Genomic DNA, 20,602 nt, shown 5'->3' on the forward strand with positions numbered 1-20,602 from the left:
GTCAGAAACAATACCAGTGCAGTGCACACCTCACCGAAGGTGGATGTTATGGATAAAACTTTGACCTGTCTACTTTCCCAATACAATAGCCCAACTATCTTATTCGACTGTAAAATCCAACGCATTGTCGGTAATATATATATATACGCCCAATGGTGTTTGTGTGTGCGTCTGTGTTTTGCGAATGCACATTTATTTTTTTCGCGAGGGGGGCCCTTTTACATGTCCAGGCCCAGGTGCCCATGGTTTCATAATACGTCCATGGGTATGTCAGGTATGGAGACATACGCATATGTGGAGATTTATACGTATCAATATATGTATTGGCAATGGAAATGGAAAGAAACACACAGACACTCACACACACACACACACCAAAAGAGTTTGTAGTATGCAGAGTATTGAGCATCTGTTGTCAGAAAGGATAATTTTCCTTTCTAAGCTTCCAACTCTACCTTCTGTCTGACAACAATTTCCCCACAGAGCCATTCCCTGTGACAAAGACTGACAGGTGGCGGGCTTGAAGTGAATGACAACAGTGCGGGTCTCCATCTTACATGCGCACCCACCATTTAAAGAGCAAAAAAATCCCATAACTGCCAACTTGAGTATGCAGTCACACACGCCGTCTGTGGCGAATGAGACCAAATAAAGCTTTCAGATCTGACACATGCCTACATTAGTGGGTAAGGCAGAGAGGATGACTGAAATAGCTTTTAGCAGGTACATGCACACACACACACACACACACACACACACACACACACACACACACACACACACACACACACACACACACACACACACACACACACACACACACACACACACACACACACACACACACACACACACACACACACACACACACACACACACACACACACACACACACACACAGTGTGAGCATTGCTGAGTACATAGGTGAAAAGCTGAACGTGGAACCCAGTCAAAACGTCAATCAGCCCTTTCAGCCTGGATGGCTGACGAATGGCTGTGTAGTCTGGGTCTGACCTGATGTCCACCTGCCAAAGGTCAGACTGGCGTTGCAATGGCCAGACTCAGAGGGGTGTTGTTTGTGGACCTCCTGACTGTGCTGTGGTAGGAGGCCAAGGGGCCAGGTGAGGCCAGGCTGAGTGGAGAGAGTAGGGTGAGTGTATAGTGGGAGAGAGATGTCGTAATTACAGGCACATAGTGTTTCATCAGCAGCTGGTTAAATAACTATTGATTGAAGGAGCTTACATTGTTACATTGTGTGGTTTCCCTAGTTACTCAGCTTAAGCAGTGTCATTAGTAATGACCCTAGCCCTGGCCCTAGCTCTAGACTTATACAAAATAGTAATACAAATAATAAAACAGAGTTGTAAATTACAACGGGAAAGTAAAATCTGGACGGACTCTCTGTGTGTAAGACACACAGCCCTGCCAAAGCATCACTGTAATGGGTAGCTATCCCACTGCACAAATCTAATTTGCAGCGCTCCACTAATTATGGAGTCATGGAGAAACGTTTGACACAGGAGACCCGGAGTAGTTTGTCATAGGACCTGTAGGGGGAGATGTTGAGATGGTAGAAAAAAAGAACATAAAAGTTGACTACATGTATAAAATAACCCTGTGTGCATGCACACAGAAGCTAAAAACCACCCATCCACACACACACACACACACACACACACACACACACACACACACACACACACACACATACACACACACACACACACACACACACACACACACACACACACACACACACACACACACACACATACACACACACACACACACAGAGATACTTGAATGTGTTACTTTCCCTTGTTCTCTCACCCTGTCGCTGTCTAATTAGTGGGGGCTGAATCTCTGGCTTTAAATCTGTGAAAAGATCTGTGACACATAACTGTCAATTAAGAGTATGTGATTGAAGTCACAAGCAGGTGCACTCTCTCTCACACACACACACACACACACACACACACAAACACACACACACACAAACATACATACATACACACATTAAGCTGCAACTCTGATCAATTTTTCTGGGCCTAGAGGGATATCTTATTAAATCTGTCTATCTTTAACCATCTCCCTCTATTTCTCTCTGTGTGTGTATCTCTATCTCTCTCTCTCTCTCTCTCTCTCTCTTTCTCCCCGTCTCTTTTCACTCTTTTTCACAAAGGGAAACACTGCAGTGGGCTTGCAGCAAGCTCAGGAGAGAGTCTGGTCTAGGAACCATGGTGACGAATGAAAGTGAAACTAGGTTATGTGAAAAGTGCTCTTTCAAGAGGATTTGCATAATGTGTGTGTGTGTGTGGGGGGGAGGTCTTTATTAATGTGTTTAGAATGTCAGTCAGTCCCTTCAGATGACTATCAATGAAAGTCATTTTCCAGGATTTCCCATGTTACAGGTGTGAACACTCATGTCAACACTACCGAACACTCATAATTATATGGACCTCTATTTGATATGAAATGTTCATACAGTGGACAACTTCCAATGTCATACCGGCAACACACACACACACAGAGACACAGACACACACACACACACAGACACACACAGACACAGACACAGACACACACACACACACACACACACACACACTCCACTCTGATGGAGGGTGCTTACAGAGACAGACGTCTGCCAGAAATCTACATGCTCGCCATGTCCACCGTGTGACTTGACAAACCACTGAGCATACAGTAGACTGCCATGTGGTTATGAACACTACACATCTGTGGTTATGAACACTACACATCTGTGGTTATGAACACTACACATCTGTGGTTATGAACACTACACATCTGTGGTTATGAACACTACACATCTGTGGTTATGAACACTACACATCTGTGGTTCCGTGTGGTTAAGAACACTACACATCTGTGGTTATGAACACTACACATCTGTGGTTAAGAACACTACACATCTGTGGTTATGAACACTACACATCTGTGGTTATGAACACTACACATCTGTGGTTATGAACACTACACATCTGTGGTCTGTGTGGTTATGAACACTACACATCTGTGGTTACGAACACTACACATCTGTGGTAATGAACACACAGGATGCAATTTATCAGTGTAATAGTGAGAATTTAAATTTGAAATCTGATCTGTCTGAACCCACAAATACACACACACACACACGCACACACACACTGCCTTACCACAATTTTGAGAACAGAAGTGAAGGTTCTGGTGTCCTCAGTTACACCCCCGATGTAGAGCTTCCTGGCGAAAACAGGAGGATGGTCATTCTCATCCTGCACATCGATGAACACCTTCGCCGTGTTTGCTGAGAGAGACAGACAGATGGGGAGACACACAGTTTGAGTGAGGTAGCACACACACACACACACACACACAAACACACACACACACACAAACAAAGATAGACACACAAACCAACACACACACACACACACACACACACACAATCACACTGGTGGGAAACTCTACTTCTCCCTGCTCTTCACTTTTGCAAAAGTACTCCCACCCCCCCCAAAAAAAGACCAAAAACTCCAACTGCAAAATGTTTCTGTCTGCCTCTAAAAGTGGCCCACCCTGCGCATGCACTCACACACACACACACACAAACACACACACACACACACAAACACACGGCCGAGGGAAAGCGCTCTGCAGATCTATTTGTCACGGTTAGAGAGAGGTGTTCAGCACAAATATGTACACAGAGGCACCAACACTAAAGGTGAGGAATATGCACTGTCAGAGGCCATTATTCACTCACTCTCTCTTTCTCTCTCTCTCTCTCTCTCTCTCAAACACATACACACAAATACACACACACACACACAATCACACACACACACACACACACACAAATACACACACACACACACACACACACAAATACACACAAACACACACACACACGGTCACACAGTCATTCTCCTCGAGCCATAGTACAAAAGAACTCGAGCCATACCAAGGGAATAGTACAAACAAAATGCTATACATCATATTACAAAGGTCTCCAACCCAACACAGGAGGCTGGAGCAGGGGTTGGACTGAGAGAGAGAGGGAAAGAGACGAAAAATACCCACAGTAAATGAAAAATCATTTTCACACACATCTCTTTTTTTCGAATTCATAAGCACCCCACCATGCAAACACAAATATACACACATATGCATACAAACACACTTACATACATATGCACACAAACACACATATATACTTTTACATGCAAACACACACATCTGTGTACTGCACACAAACAAACATACATTTATATGCACACGAACACGCATACTCCCACATACAAACACACACTCACACACACATTGTGCACTGCACACAAACACACATACATTGTTGTACATACAAACACACACTCACACACACACAGTGGCGGCGCCAGAGATTTTTTTCTGGTGGTGCTATGGGGGTGCTCGGCGTTTTACTGAGGGTGCTATGAATTTAGGGTGATAGCATATGAGTCTCATTTTTCTCTACTACAACACCTCCCCACCATATCGTCACATATGTTTAGGCGTTTGATCTCTAACGAGTCTTTGGGGTACATAAAAAGCGTCATTCAAATCGATGGTATTATTATTATCATTAGGCTACTTCTGACGGACGCGCACAAAGCTGCGTTCATCTCCGACGGTCAAAATGGATGCAGCATGTTATAGATAACGTAATCCCAAATACTTCACTTACTTCAGTGTGTGGATTTAAGTTTGCGCCAGATGACTACCAGGTCACCACTACCATGTGCGACAAATTAAACTAAACATACCAAGTTCAATACACTTCTAACTAAAGACGGCAGATTAGAATATCAGATAGAATTAACTTAAAAAGGCAAAGAGTCAGAAATGCTTTCAAAAAGTGTAGGCTATATTATTTTAGGTCACAATCAATAAAAACATGAATGAGACCAATAGAAACCACAATAATAAGAGATCAAAAAGTGCGCACAAAACTATGCTTAAAACATCCCTTAATTGTTTCCTAATTATTTCTGCCATTACATTGATCTCATTCTGCACGTCATGGTGCACATACTTTGCATTTGACGGGTTGTTATCTAACTTTTTCTGAACGGTTTTATCAAATTTTCCAATTACAGATAGCAACTCGCGGACATTACCCCTGTTTGCTGAATCCTCATCTTCAATGTGGCCTCGCTGTGAGATCCCCTGACAAGCAGTGAAGCGCAAGCTTTCCACAACATTTTTGTAATATTGGTCTTTTCGGACCATCCTGGGCGTTCATGCTTAAGTCACCCAGGGTGCTAGCAGCATGGCTAGCAGCGCCCTCAGTAGAGGTGAAGGGTTGACTTGGACCAGGATGTTCCTCTTCCTCTTCCTCTACATCAGAATCAGAATCCAACACCTCTTGCATTTTTCTTCCTCTTGAACATCTTATTCAACTCGAGGAAATTTGCGGATCAAATACCTATCCATTTTCGTGATTTTGTGAACGCTTGACTTAAAATTGACCGCTCGCGAGGATTACTGTTACTTAGCCTACTACTCATTGAACAATCACGTTCACGCGTAACGTGTCTGTGTCGTGCTACGTGAACAATCTGTTTATTTCAATCTGTTATTTTCTTTTGTGATTAAAATATTATTATCACACAATACATTTTATTAAGAACTCAGAATGAAATTAAATAACAATAATAGGCCTAAATAAACCATTATTTTCTTGGGGGTGCTATGGGGGTGCTATGGCCAATCTAGGGGGTGCTCTAGCACCCCCTAGCCCCCCCCTGGCGCCGCCACTGCACACACATGTGTGCACTGCACAATCACACACAGGGCCCTATCTTGCACCCAGCGCAATTGACATTGTCACCGACGCATGTATCATTCCTATCTTGCACCCGGCGCACAGCGGGATTTTCCCTCCAGAGGCGCGCATCAAAATTAACTTGCGCCGAAATGGGCGGGGCGGAACAGAGAAGGCGTTTCTCAGGCGCAAGTGGTATTTTGCAGTTTCACGACGAAATTGCGCCGTAGACCGGAAAAAAGCTAGTCTAATGTCAGAGGCGCATTGTGTAGAGTCTGTGGCGCATATTCAGACGCTATTTTAAGGATGCGTGCTTGGCCGCACAGTAGGCTACACTTTACTTCTCTCGTCTACACGAGAGATTTACACCAATTTTTTGGCAAGCCATATATAATTACAAGGAACATAAAGTATTTACCACATGAGGAAATCATTGTGATATCCATATCCAAGATATTTTAAACATAGGCATACATCTAGCGTACACATTGACCCAAATGATTCAGGTTAATTGTAATGGCGGTTCTGATGTCTGCCATCTCCTGGCAGATGAGCTGGGGACAGACGCACACTGTCCCTATCACAGTCTGCAATAAGTTCGGCTATACATGCAGTTACGTCAGGTCTAGTCCGACATGCTGGGGAATTCATAAAATTTCCCGTAACACCCGACAGCCAAGAGAGGGCTAAGCAGGCGTTCTGGGAGAAGTATGGGTTCCCTGGCGTCCTTGGCGCTATAGACTGCACCCATATTCACATACGTGCCCCCCCAGTGTTTAACACAACATTGCCATGAATCATGGATTGTGTCAATGACATAAATGAGGATAGATTAGAGGACTTTAGAAGACGTGAGATTGAACTGCATGTGCCGATGGGTGCAATATTATCACCATGCATACATAACCTAGTGATTCAGTGAGGGTGAACCCAAAACATCGGAAAGTATGTTTTTGTGACTTTTATTTCAAATATGTTACCACCAAAAAACGAATTCTTGTAACTGAAAAAATACAAACGAGAAATGAAAGTAAATACATTTCTCCAAACAAGCATGGGAAAATATTGCCGTGATTGTTTCTGGTAACACACCTTCTGGTGGCCTCCCCGTCTTCCTCCAGGTAATTCCGCCATTATAATAACAAGCCGCTATGGAATATGCGCTCCTCGCTCTTAAAGGGAATGTGAGATGACGCTCTGATTGGTTTATTGCATATTACGCCCAAACCACACCTATGGCTGAGTAACCTCCTTTGGACCAACCCATTTGACATTTGCGCCAGGCGCAAGTGTGTTTTTTCCGCCGTTATAATAGCAAATGCGCCATAGAGCCGCCCACACAGCTACTTGCATTTGGCGCTGTCCTACTTGCGTTTCTGATCGTTAAAATAGGGCCCACATGGTTGAATATTTCACCGTGCAATATTAACTCAAGTGGGGTAGATGATGATTTATGCACAACGAGCTCTTTACTTCCCCCAGTTTCAATTTCCCACAATAGCAATTGATCAATCCATTAATACAAAATGAGTCTGTGTGTGTGTGTGTGTGTGTGTGTGTGTGTGCATGTATATGTGCATGTGTGTGCGTGCATATGTGTGTGTGTCTGACTAATTGGACTGTAACAATCTTATTTGAGTAATTTTCTTCCTGATCTGCTCCAATCCCTTTAACGCGCATCAATAAAGTGTATAATAGAATACTCACAGCAGGGGGTTACTGACTGCCCTATTCAGTAACAACACAGATAACCACAAGAGGAGACACACACACACACACACACACACACACACACTCACGTGCACACTGTCATTTTTCACCCGTTAAGTGAGTAAGAAATGCCTGGCTGTTTGAAGTTGGCTGCTCTGACACTGTGCTACACATTGTTTTTTTCTGTTGTTGTTTTTTCCCAAGCGTTTATGGGTTTATATACACTTCACTTTGCTATCTCTGGCTGTAACGTGCAGTTACCTCTCACACTTTCATGGCCTATAATCCTGTTTGAAAAGCACTCTAAAGCCTCTGTCAACCTGCCATCGACCGCTACTGTGTACAGGAGTTGCTATTTTCAACACTGCAACAGTGTTAATTTAGCTAACACTAAATTGTACACCAACGGCAACAAAAATGAAGGCGAAATCTCTGATTATTATGCCCTGGCGAGTCGAGACGAGACGAAATAGCTGATCGCAGATCACGGTTGTTTACGGTTATTTACACGAATAATTGATTGTTTGCCTTTTTAACCAATCATTCACATGCAAAAATATGTCACATTCTTACTGCTTCCATGCATCTTTCTCATTGGATGATTTAGTTTTCCTGCTCAGTGCATGTCCGCACAAACGCAAGCTTTCAGTTAAGCTAATGTGAGCGAGCTAACCTTGTCATAGCTGACTAATAAATAACTGCCGACCATAATCATTGGCTGGCGTCTGTGAACACTTTTCTCTTCTTTTTAAACTGAAAGCACGACATGTATTGTTCAGAATGCGGATGGAGAGCCTTGTGGAAAACACACAAGCAATTTGTCACCTGAAGTCACACCAACAGCCAGTTTTCATAAGCTAGTTTGGTAGTTGTGTAGGAAGGCATGTGTCCTGTTTAAGTGGCAGTGTAGAAAATATCATGAAAACTGAGATAATTATGACTAAAACTTTGCCTAAAATTTGAATAAATCTTGACAATTATTATTTTTTAAACCTTAAACCAACTCCAATGTTTAGCTTAAAACACTACACTGCGGCTAAAGGTGACACAGTACGAACGAAAGCTAGTGATCTTACATTTGGAGGGCACGCGCAGGTTTGCCAACACGATGGTGAGAGAGTCGGCCTGCACTCGCAACACGTAGGACTTGACCATCTCGTAGTCCAGCGGCTTGGCTGTGTAGATCATCCCCGTGCGGTTGTTCACCACAAACTTCCCTGCAGGCAGCAGACAACAAACAAACAGCCAGAGAGAGAAAACATGTTATAGCAGTGGATGTCTGACTCACGTAAACAGGTCAAGGTCAAACGTATAGCTGTGGAACACATGGTTGTGGACATCTGTAGCACGTAAACAGGTCAAGGTCAAACGTATAGCTGTGGAACACATGGTTGTGGACATCTTTAGCACGTAAACAGGTCAAGGTCAAACGTATAGCTGTTGAACTCATGTTTGTGGACATCTGTAGCGCGTAAATAGATCAGAGTTGAACTTATGGTATGACTACTGCTATACACAGGCAGCCATAACCAACTCAACAAGAGCTTACCGCCTGAGAAAAATCATAGTTCACGATTTACTAATAATGATTTGGTACCATAACCTCCATAGACACCCATTTACTCTGAACGACCCAGGTGCCCTGTAGCTGGTGAACCTGACTCACGTGCACAATGTCCTGTCCTAGGCTGCGTGTCTAAAAGAGTAGGACATGCTCTGGACCTGCTTTTGCAGGCACAGCCAATGAGATTGTTTAAAAGAGGTTTTGGAAAGCTTCTTATTCACTGCAGCACCAGTGCTCACATTTGTCACGATTCTGTCATTTCAAGAGATCAAGCAGCCACTCTCAAGCCAACTCTGCTAAGATCAACTTAGCTTGAACAGCTGTTCAGTTTGACAGGCTCTTTATCCAGCCACTAAAATGCCCTGTAGTTCTGTTCCTTTTTTTAGTACTCCATTTAGACATGCACAAAAAAGGCCAGCCTGGCAACAGCCAATTACCCAGCATGCAATGTGCTTACCTCCTTCATTGCCCCCCACTATGGAGTAGAATATGGTGGTGTTAATCGCTGCCGCTAGGATCAGACCCACTGCCCGACCAACCGCGGCATTCTCACTGACCGGGGGAAACCTAAGAAAAGGTAGCAGGGTTGAGGGAGGAGAGATGTGGGTCAGAGAAAGATAGAGAGAAAGGTGGCATAGAGAGAAGGAAGAAAAGAAAGCACATTTAAGTTGATGACAACAGAGAGGCCAGGGCACAACAACAGCAGGTGGAAATGTATTCTCAGTTCCACTGAGAGCAGTGGAGAAAGCCATCTCTCTCTTTCTTTCTCTCTCTCTCTCTCTCTCTCTCTCTCTCTCTCTCTCACACACACTCACACTGTGAGGCAGCACCCACAAAGTCTCGGCCATCACAGGGAAATGGTGCTAAGTGCCAATTACCTCTTCACACAACACACAGGTGCAGCAGTGGCCAGGAGAGGAGAGGGAGAGAGTTTAAAGAGCCTCTGAGCGCTACTGTGTGTCCCATGCTGGGCACACCTGGAATCCCATCACACACACACCCCTGGAATTCACATCACACACACACCTCTGGACATTACACACACACACACACACACCCCTGGACATCACACACACACACAGCCCTGGACATTACACACACACACCCCTGGACATTACACACACACACACAGCCCTGGACATTACACACACACACACACAGCCCTGGACATTACACACACACACCCCTGGACATTACACACATACACACAGCCCTGGACATTACACACACACACACACAGTCCTGCACATTACACACACACCCCTGGACATCACACACACACACCCCTGGACATTACACACACACAGTCCACACAGTCCACACAGTCCTGGACATCACACACACACCCCTGGAATTCACATCACACACACACCCCTGGACATTACACACACACACACAGCCCTGGACATTACACACACACACACACAGCCCTGGACATTACACACACACACCCCTGGACATTACACACATACACACAGCCCTGGACATTACACACACACACACACACAGTCCTGCACATTACACACACACCCCTGGACATCACACACACACACCCCTGGACATTACACACACACAGTCCACACAGTCCACACAGTCCTGGACATCACACACACAGCCCTGGACATTTCACACACACAGCCCTGGACATTACACACACACACCCCTGGACATTACACACACACACACACCCCTGGACATCACACACAAACCTCTGGACATTACACACACACACACACACACACACACACACACACACACACACACACACACACACACACACACCCATGAATATTACACACGCACAGTCCTGGACATTACACACACATACAACCCTGGACATCACACACACACACAGTCCTGGACATCACACACACACACACACCCCTGGACATTACACACACAGTCCAGACTGAGTGCTGAAAGTCACCTGAGGGTCTACACCTCGTGTCTATGTGTTTGTCTTTTTCTCTCATTCTTTCTCTCTCTTTCACACGCGCACACACACACACACACACACACACACACACACACACACACACACACACACACACACACCTTCTCTCTCTGTCTCACTCTATCGCTCATACACACACACACACACACACAAATACACAGACACAGCGACACAGACACACAGACTTCCCTGTCTCTATCTCTATCTCTCTGTCTGTCTGAGCTGTCAAAACACTTCCACATGAGATCAGTAGCTGCCATTAGAGATGCTCTCGGGCTCTCAAAACAACAACACAACAGACAGTGACAGAGAGACAGAGACAGAGAGACTGAGCGAAGGAGAGAGAAAGAGAGAGACAGTGAGAGAGAGAAAGATTGAAAGAGTGAGTGACCAGGTGGGAGAGAGACAGAGACAGAGACTGAGCGAAGGAGTGAGAAAAAGAGAGACAGGCGAGGGAGAGAAAGAGTGAGTGAGCAAGTGAAAGAGAGAGAGAGAGTGAGACGGAGAGACTGAGTGAAGGAGAGAGAAAGAATGAAAGTGTGAGTGAGCAAGTGAAAGAGAGAGAGAGAGAGAGAGAGACGGAGAGACTGAGTGAAGTATAAAGAAAGAATGAAAGAGTGAGTGAGCAAGTGAAAGAGAGAGAGAGACGGAAAATTGAGTGAAGTATAGAGAAAGAATGTAGGAGTGAGTGAGCAAGTGAAAGAGAGAGAGAGAAAGAGACGGAGAAACTGAGTGAAGTATAGAGAAAGAATGAAAGAGTGAGTGAGCAAGTGAAAGAGAGAGCGAGAGTGAGACGGAGAGACTGAGTGAAGGAGAGAGAAAGAATGATGAAAGAGTGAGTGAGCAAGTGAAAGACAGAGAGAGATGGAAAATTGAGTGAAGTATAGAGGAAGAATGAACGAGTGAGTGAGCAAGTGAAAGAGAGAGAGAGAGAGAGAGAGAGAGAGAGCTGGAGAAACTGAGTGAAGTATAGAGAAAGAATGAAAGAGTGAGTAAGCAAGTGAAAGAGAGAGAGAGAGAGAGAGAGAGATGGAGAGACTGAGTGAAGTATAGAGAAAGAATGAAAGAGTGAGTAAGCAAGTGAAAGAGAGAGAGAGAGAGAGAGAGAGATGGAGAGACTGAGTGAAGGAGAGAGAAAGAATGATGAAAGAGTGAGTGAGCAAGTGAAAGAGAGAGAGAGAAAGAGAGTGAAGGAGAGAGAAAGAATGAAAGAGTGAGTGAGCATGTGTCAGAAGAAGAGAAGAGAGCAGACAACATCCCATCCCCTTATCCATTGTGGATAAGTCAGTACAGGATGATTACACACACCCCTGATCTGATGATTACACACACACTCCCCTGACCCGCCATCCTCCCACTCATGCTTTCACAATACACAACATTCTCCCTTCACTGCTGTAAACAGGCTCAGACAACACTGAGGGAAAGGAGGGGGGGGGGGGGGGGGGTAGAGAAAGAGAGTGAGGAAGGGGGAGAGCGAGAGAGGGACTGAGACTAAAAAGAAAGAGAGTGAGAGACAGTGAAAAAGAACAAATGAGAGGGGGGCAGTGGGAGAGAGATAGAGGGACAAAAAGATGGAGAGAAAGGGTAGAGAAAGAATGAGAAAAGGGGAAAGACACAGACAGGGATGACTGAGGAGAGAGACTACTACTGCCAGGCCGAGGGCAGAGAGAGCAGAGAAGCCACATTTAAATAAGCTCAAGAGGCGTTACCATGGAAATGACTGGGCACCAAAACAACCCTCTGGGTGTGTGTGTGTGTGTGTGTGCTTGTGTGTGCGCGCGTGTGTGTGTGTGTGTGCGTGTGTGTATCTGTGTCTGCGTGTGTGTGTGTGTGTGTGTGTGCACGTGTGTGTGAAGGATGCAAGAGCGTGAAAGGAGTTGATAAGAGGGGACTGCAAAATAACATGGGAATTTGTCACATTTGAAACATTCATCTCCTTTCAGAGGGAATCCACTTACACATTATTACTCAAAGGTACAGAGCCTGCTTTTAAAAAAACAAAAAACATAATAACACTTATAGACTAGACGGGCAAGAATTGGGATAAGCATCCTACCGGAGAAACTGAGTGCCAATTGCCTTTGCCCTTCTAAACACACACTCTCTTATTCTTTCTTTCTCTCCCTGTCTGTCTCTCTCTCTCTCTCTGTCTCTCTTTCTCGCTCTCTCCCTGCCCGCAGGGAGAGGAAAACAGAAAGATAATAGAGAATCACCTCTCCCGTTTTACCCCCTCTCGTCATCACTCCATCTCCCACACTTGCAAATCTCTGTGGCAAGCTTGGGAATAAATTAAAAATAAATACAGAACAGAATAAACAACGGGGAAGAAAACAGTGAAATAACAGCCTGCAGGTAGAGCGGAGTGGAGCGTAGTAGAGGTCGGAGGCGAAGACACTGCAGGGGGGTAGGTTGGGCCTGTGTGTTCTTTTAGATGAACAGGGGCGCCGGCTCATAAAAGGAGAGCTGGCGTGGAGGCCTCCAGCTAGGATCGAGCGCACGCTGGATCAAAGTGTGGTTGGAAGGGTGGGCTGGTGGGGGTCACGCCGGAGTTGGGTGCAGAGGTGGTTGTGTTGAAGAACAGTGGTGCAAGGAGATACTGGCACACACACACACACACACACACACACACACACACACACAAACACACACACTCACACACACACACACACACACATGCACGCACACAAGAATCCATTCCCTTCTGCCTGAGGAGACGCTGGAGCCCAGACAGCACTACTTAGGTGAGACCTCTCTGAAAGACCACAGAGCACACACACACACACACACACACACACACACACACGCATGAACATGCACACATACACAAACACACACACACACACACATGAACATGCACACACCCGCAAACACACACACAGAAGACAGCACTACTGAGGTGAGACCCCTCTGAAAGACCACAGAGCACACACACACACGCATGAACATGCACAAACACACACACACACACACACACACACAAACACACACATGAACATGCACACACCTGCAAACACACACAAGAAGACAGCACTACTGAGGTGAGACCTCTCTGAAAGGTCCCAGAGTGTGAGCTGAACATGTCACATCTCAGAGCCAGGAATGGATTTGTGTGAAAGACCAGGCGAACCTCTGACACCTTGTTTGGTCATTTTCTTTCTTTTTCTTTTTTGTTTTACAGGAAAGGGGAAAATGCCCATGGTCATACTGTGAAACACAGAAAAGCACTTTGGAAAAACGTTTATCACAGGCAGGTGGACAATTCCACATTATGAGTGTTCAGCTGGACATGCAGTACCCACTCCATACAGCAGGCAGAACAACATGGAGGACCGTGAAGGAAGGAGAAGGAATAGACGAGGAACAGGTAGAAAGCTTTATTTACTCTATTGAAAATGATTTCTCTCTGCTTTATTTATAGTTTTATTACTATGATATTGTTTTTGTTTGTTCATTTGTATGTATGTATGTATGTATGTTTGCTTGTTTTTCTTTTACTTCTATTTCTCCTTATTTCTGGTATACTTGAATAGTAAGAAAATAAGTATACTGTTTGCCATACACATAGAATCTGAAAAAATATAAATATGTGTATGTGAGATTCTGAACACAAAATATAAATAAAAAAAAAATAAAAAAGGAAAAGAAAAGAAATAAAAAAGGAAAAGGTCGAAAGAAGGATGGCCCATAGTACTCTGAGGTCCTGTCACACCACTGGGTCTCACTGGGGTTATGGGTCTCAGAAGCCATGCTTGCATATATCAGGCCGACACAAAAAGGCTGTAGAGCTCGGTAGAGACTGAATACTTCATCTCTCCCCAGTCTAAGAGATCTGTTCACGCCGAGCAGAGATTGATAGATGGGCGAGACGACATCTATCCAGTGAAAAGCAGAAAGAGGGAGATAGCGTCAATCCCACAAGGGCTACAGTGTCCTCCAGTGCCACACACACTGGCAGTGAGTTACATAATGGGAGGCTGAATCTGAAGAGCAGGGAGGGAATGTGAAAAGCAGCAGAGCACACCCTGGATAAGAGCCAGTGTGGTTCAGGGTACAAACACGCAGGTAAGACCGGCTGCTGTAACGCCACAGTGTGGTTCAGGGTGAAAACACCGGTGGTAACGCCACAGTGGGCACACGTATTGGACTTCTGACTGCTAGGGCTTCTCAGTTATCTTCAGGGGCTTTGTACAACAAAGAAGCTGATTCATTCATTCTTCTTTTTCTTCTTCTTCTTCTTATCTTACTTAGGTAAGAAAGTCTTACCGATTCACACAATCTGTAAAGCACCATAGGCTCTTGATAGACAGCTGCTGTAGAACTGAAATGCTTATCATAACTATATTATTAACTCTGGCCTGGATCTGAAAGCGATTGGATCCAGCAGCTCTGGTCCAGCCTGGTCCAGGGCAGCAGCTCACTACTTGGGTTTCAGCTGAACCCCAACGATGACAGGCACAGAGAGAGAGTTCCAGGCCCAGTCCTAGTGCCATTCCTCTCCACAATGCCAATTACCAGACAAGGCTGTGATAGAGCTGACTTTTGCAAAGACAGGATATGAAGAAGTACATATCTCCAAGGGCTCAGGAAAAAGGATGGGAAATGAGGAAAAACGAGCGTGCACACACACACACACACACACACACACACACACACACACACACACACACACACACACACACACACACACAGATGCAACTGGCGTCATTTAAATAACACAAATGATTGAAAGGAGATTGCCTGCAGTTCAAGCACAAGGGCAGAGAAGCACACAGAGACTCATTAAATCACAGGTCAACCAAATGATTCAAAGCAATTTCAAGGGAAGGAATAAGAATATCATGTTCCTCCATACAAACAACATGTCTCTTAGAATAACATATCTCCAAGCTCTCTACTCCTATCTACTCCTCTCCTCTCCTCTCCTATCCTTTTCATCCTATCCTTTTTGCTTCAACTTTGTTTCTCCTCCAGGGGATGAAAGCTGAGCTAATTAAAAAAAGATGCGGCCATTAAGACCTAATGTATGAGGGACCCTCAGGGGCCATGCCTGGGGCCCTGCCCTTCACTACAGGTTCAGGTATATGGCAGGGGAGACGAATGAGCCTCCACACTGCACACAAGCCAGAGCCAAAGAAGAGACTCAAAACAGGAGGCCATGTGTGAGTTACACTGGGTGGATAGGGCAAGAGTGTGTGTGTGCTCTGACTGCAGAGATGGGTCTCTGTGGAGTGGAGAGGGAGGGAGGATGGAATAGAGAGAGAGATGGAGGGGGAGTGGGAGGGTGGTAATAATTCTGCACTGTTTTGCCATGAGGTGGCAGATGCACGTGATCATTGCAAATGTGACTGACAAACTGGCTGACAGGGCGACAGCTTCATCTTGAACACATACTGACACACACAATCTCACACATAGGCAAACACTGCAATCTGACACAGAGGCCAACACACACACACACACACACACACACACACACACACACACACACACACACACACACACACACACACACACACACACACAGGGGCATGTGCATCCTGCTGCTCTCTCACTTTCTCACTTCTTCATGTACACACATATATAAACAAAGAAAACACATACACCAATAATGCTACTCTGTCACACACACACACACACACACACACACACACACACACACACACACACACACACACACACACACACACACACACACACACACGCGCGCGCACACACACGCACACACACACACACACACACAAACTGTCAACTCAAAGGTGTCAGGCAGAAAATGGATTGGGGTGGGACACAGGAAGATGATGATAGGACTTGGCAGAGAAGCTATTCGGACAGCATGTTTATGTGTGTGTGTTCGATATGTGAAGTCTGTGTTTATGGGTTGCTGGAGAGATATGTGTGCATGTGTTGTTTTTGTGTCTGGCGTATGTGTGTGTGTGTGTGTGTTTGAGACAAGCCTGTGAGTCAGTAGTGTTTGTAAATGGAAGGGATTGAAAGCATACATGACTCAATCAACTATAGAAAAACAATAAACCCTAGCCATGCCTCTTAATGTATGTTTGTGTGTGTGTGTGTGTGTGTGTGTGTGTGTGTGTGTGTGTCTGTTCTTATGTGTGGATGTTCATATGTGTGTGGATGTTTGTCAAACCCAACAAGCCCAGTCGGGTCCCTGTGCACCCCTCTCTGTGACCTTCGCGGCCCTGTCAGACTCCTGATGAACAGCACAGAGGTAATTATAAACAATAGCTCTCTCTACTCTCTCTCTTTTGTTCTCTCTCTTTCTCTCATACCCTCCCCCCATCTCCTCTCACACTCTTTTTGCTCTCACTACCTCTCTCTCACCTCCCCGGATGACACCATCTTCTCAAGCCCCCCCCCTCTCATCCTCCCTTCCTCTCTCTCTCTCTCCTTCCACTTTCTCTCTAACTCTCTCTCTCACAAACACACACACACACACACACACACACACACACACACACACACACTCAAGCTAACAGAGTTTGACAGCTCAGGGGTGAGTTTGCACAGGATATGGCCTCTAACCTGTGTCCTATTATACCTTTTCAAATTTCATTAGTGTGTTTTCACTTGGCAAAGGGCCGGCATGCTAACCAGCACCGGCCGACCCACTCAAGGACACCCGTCTGCAGGCTCCGTCTCCGGTCAGCCTCTTTTAATGGGATTCTGAAGGACCTGACCTGGCTGTTCAAACAGTTTAATCAAAGGGAGAGAGAGGAGAGAGGCCTCCCCCTTGCTACATCCTAACCCTGTAGAAGAAGGAGGGGAAAAAAATGAAATAAAATAAACGCACGGAGTGAAAATCGGCACCTCTCAAGCCATAAAAACCTGCTGGAGGCAATCTTTGCAATCTATCACAGGGAAAGACACAGACATAAGTCAAGCGGTCATAAAAATGCACACACAGGAGTTTCCAGATGGAATTCCTTTTTTTATCTCGGAGAGTAGACTTTTACAGATACCTGAGTTTAGAGATGCTTGCTGAGCGTCAGAGGAGATGAAATCGCTCTCTTGTATGTCTAAGTATGCCTGAGTGTTTTGTCTTTTAGGTGTTTATTTTTCAGCTGTTTTCGGATGCTACATTAATTCCTCCCAATGTGCCATAAACAAGTCAGTGGCAGGCAAGTTCTCCAGGCACAAAGATTTAAGTCGATTTGATCTCTTGTTTTTTATTTGTATGTGTGCTGTGTGCTGGAGAGAGAACAGCATCATATTTGTTTAGCTGTTTTCACTGATTGAACACGGCTTGTGAATGACAGAACAATTTATGAAGTGCGTTCTGTCATCAAGTAACATTTCCCATTTAAATGGTTGTATAATTGAATGCATTTGTATCTGACAGAAAAAAAGAGAAACAGTAATCTCAAGTTTTTGTTGAATAAACTTCAGGAAGATTCAAAAGAATTTGCCAAGCCTGACTAGCTTCTCGATAACAGTGATTATGTGTACTTCTAGTCCAGGAGAGGAAATTATTTCTGACTTGATCCAAATCACCTGCCAACTCTTGAGTAAGAGCGTCACCAGATTCAAGGCATCTGATATACATATAAATACAGTATATACATATATGTGAGGGATAATGTTTATTCCAGCAGTCACTATCAGAAAATAAATCTTGACGGGACGAACAGTACCCTGACACACTGCATTTTTGTATGTTTCAGGTGTTGCGAAGCAACCTATTACTTACTGACTTCAAGTCAGAAATGAATTTCTGTTACGTTAAGTGAATGGACTACTTGCGGAATGATAAGCAAGATGTAAATTAGAAGCGCAAAACCTGTTGGCAAATGAAAGCGGTCATTCATTTTTTTGCAGCGTTCATTATAAACAAATATCAGACCTCCGCACGTTGTGGTGGCCCACTCAATGGAACTTTTTGCAACATTCGGAGGAGCCGTATAATTCATGTAAACTGTGACATAAGAAACGATGAAAACAAATACTGCTGGAAATCATAATGCAGAGAGAACGTTGAGAACGTGAAAAAAAGCAGGGTGTATGTGTGTGTTTACATGCGTGTGTGCGTGTGTGTGTCTGTGTGTACCAGGAGCCTGATATGTTTTATACATAGGACACCTGCTTGGACCACAAACAAAAAGAAAAGGGAAGTAACAGTTAGATGAGGTACATTGTTTCAACACAACATTCTTTCTGTGTGTGTGTGTGTGTGTGTGTGTGTGTGTGTGTGTGTGTGTGTGTGTGTGTGTGTGTGTGTGTGTGTGTGTGTGTGTGTACTGGTGTGTCTGTACTTTTGAGAGACCAAAAAGTAAGGGTAGAGAGAAAGAGAGAGAGAGAGAGAGAGAGAGAGAGAGAGAGAGAGATGAAGTGGTGGGGTATAGTGTATGATAGAGGATTCCTTGCTCCCTACACAAACTGCATACTGATGTACAAAGTCAAAAAGAAGCAAGCAAGCAAGAACACACACACACCCCACACACACTCTCATACATACATACATTCACATTCTCAAACAGACAATAAAATACTGATGGAGAGTAGAGAAGAGCCAAAGTTCATAGAGTAAAAAGTTAAAGTAGACACCTCTAAAGAAGACTTTCTCTGACAAGAGGTTTTCCACTTGTTTGTTGACTTGATATTTGTGTAAAGTATCTGTGTTCAGTCTCTTTCTGACACCTCGTCTCACGCTGAGGAAAGTGAGTTTAGATTTATAGGCCCCCAAGGCAGAGGAGAAAACCATCTCTGAAATACCTCTGTGAACCACTAATAGCATTTTAAAGCTTGAATGTGACCTCCGGACTGATCTGATTAGTGTGCATTTCTCTTTAACGTTTGCTTCAACAAGGTAGCATCGATTCAGGCAACAGCAATACCATGTGCAATACCATTACCAAACAGCAATAAACCAGAGGATAACAGTATAAACAGTGTATGCACCCACATATACAGAGAAAAGAGACAGAGAGGGAGAGAAAGAAAGAAAAAGACAGAGAGAGACAAAGAGAGAGAGAGAGAGAGAGAGAGAGAGAGACAGAGAGAGAGATAGAGGGAGGGGGATGCATCCACTACTGATTTCTGTGCTAGGCAACAACACTGGGGTTTGAGCATTAGACATCTCTGTCTCCTGTTGACATTTGTGGAGGGAGAATTCTCTCTCACATACTCTCTGAGGGAGTGAAAGGATGACATGCTGAGAGAGATAGAGCTGAGAGAGAGAGAGGGAGAGTGTGTGTGTTTGTGTGTGTGTGTGTGTGTGTGTGTGTGTGTGTGTGTGTGTGTGTGTGTGTGTGTGTGTGTGTGTGTGTGTGTGCGTGTGTGTGCGTGTGTGTGTGTGTGTGCGTGTGCGTGTGTGTGCGTGCAGCATAACAGAGAGTGTCTCAGATAATAAGGCCTGCAGCAGAGAAGCAACATCTATCCCTTTTTCCATTAGTGAACACACTATTTCTCTCGTTCTCTTGCTCATTCTTTCACACACACACACACACACGCGCACACACACACACACACACACACACACACACACACACACACACACACACACACACACACACACACACACACACACACACACACACACACACACACACACACACACACACCCACACACACACAC

General features: G+C 44.8%; 1 protein-coding gene across 1 annotated transcript in view; it reads right to left on the reverse strand.

Annotated features, from left to right (window-relative positions):
* The window catches only part of LOC308373013 (protocadherin-15-like), a gene marked incomplete at both ends in the record, with an annotated part of 150,871 nt that overhangs the window by 21,319 nt on the left and 108,950 nt on the right, over positions 1–20,602 (reverse strand). The window contains 3 exons of the mRNA XM_080848405.1: positions 3,180–3,307; positions 8,569–8,709; positions 9,514–9,623. Of these exons, the coding sequence (XP_080704531.1) occupies positions 3,180–3,307; positions 8,569–8,709; positions 9,514–9,623 (379 nt within the window). The remainder of the gene's footprint in view (positions 1–3,179; positions 3,308–8,568; positions 8,710–9,513; positions 9,624–20,602) is intronic.

This window comes from Sprattus sprattus, assembly GCF_963457725.1.
Source record: "Sprattus sprattus genome assembly, chromosome: 12".
In the NCBI taxonomy this organism is placed as follows: domain Eukaryota; kingdom Metazoa; phylum Chordata; class Actinopteri; order Clupeiformes; family Clupeidae; genus Sprattus; species Sprattus sprattus.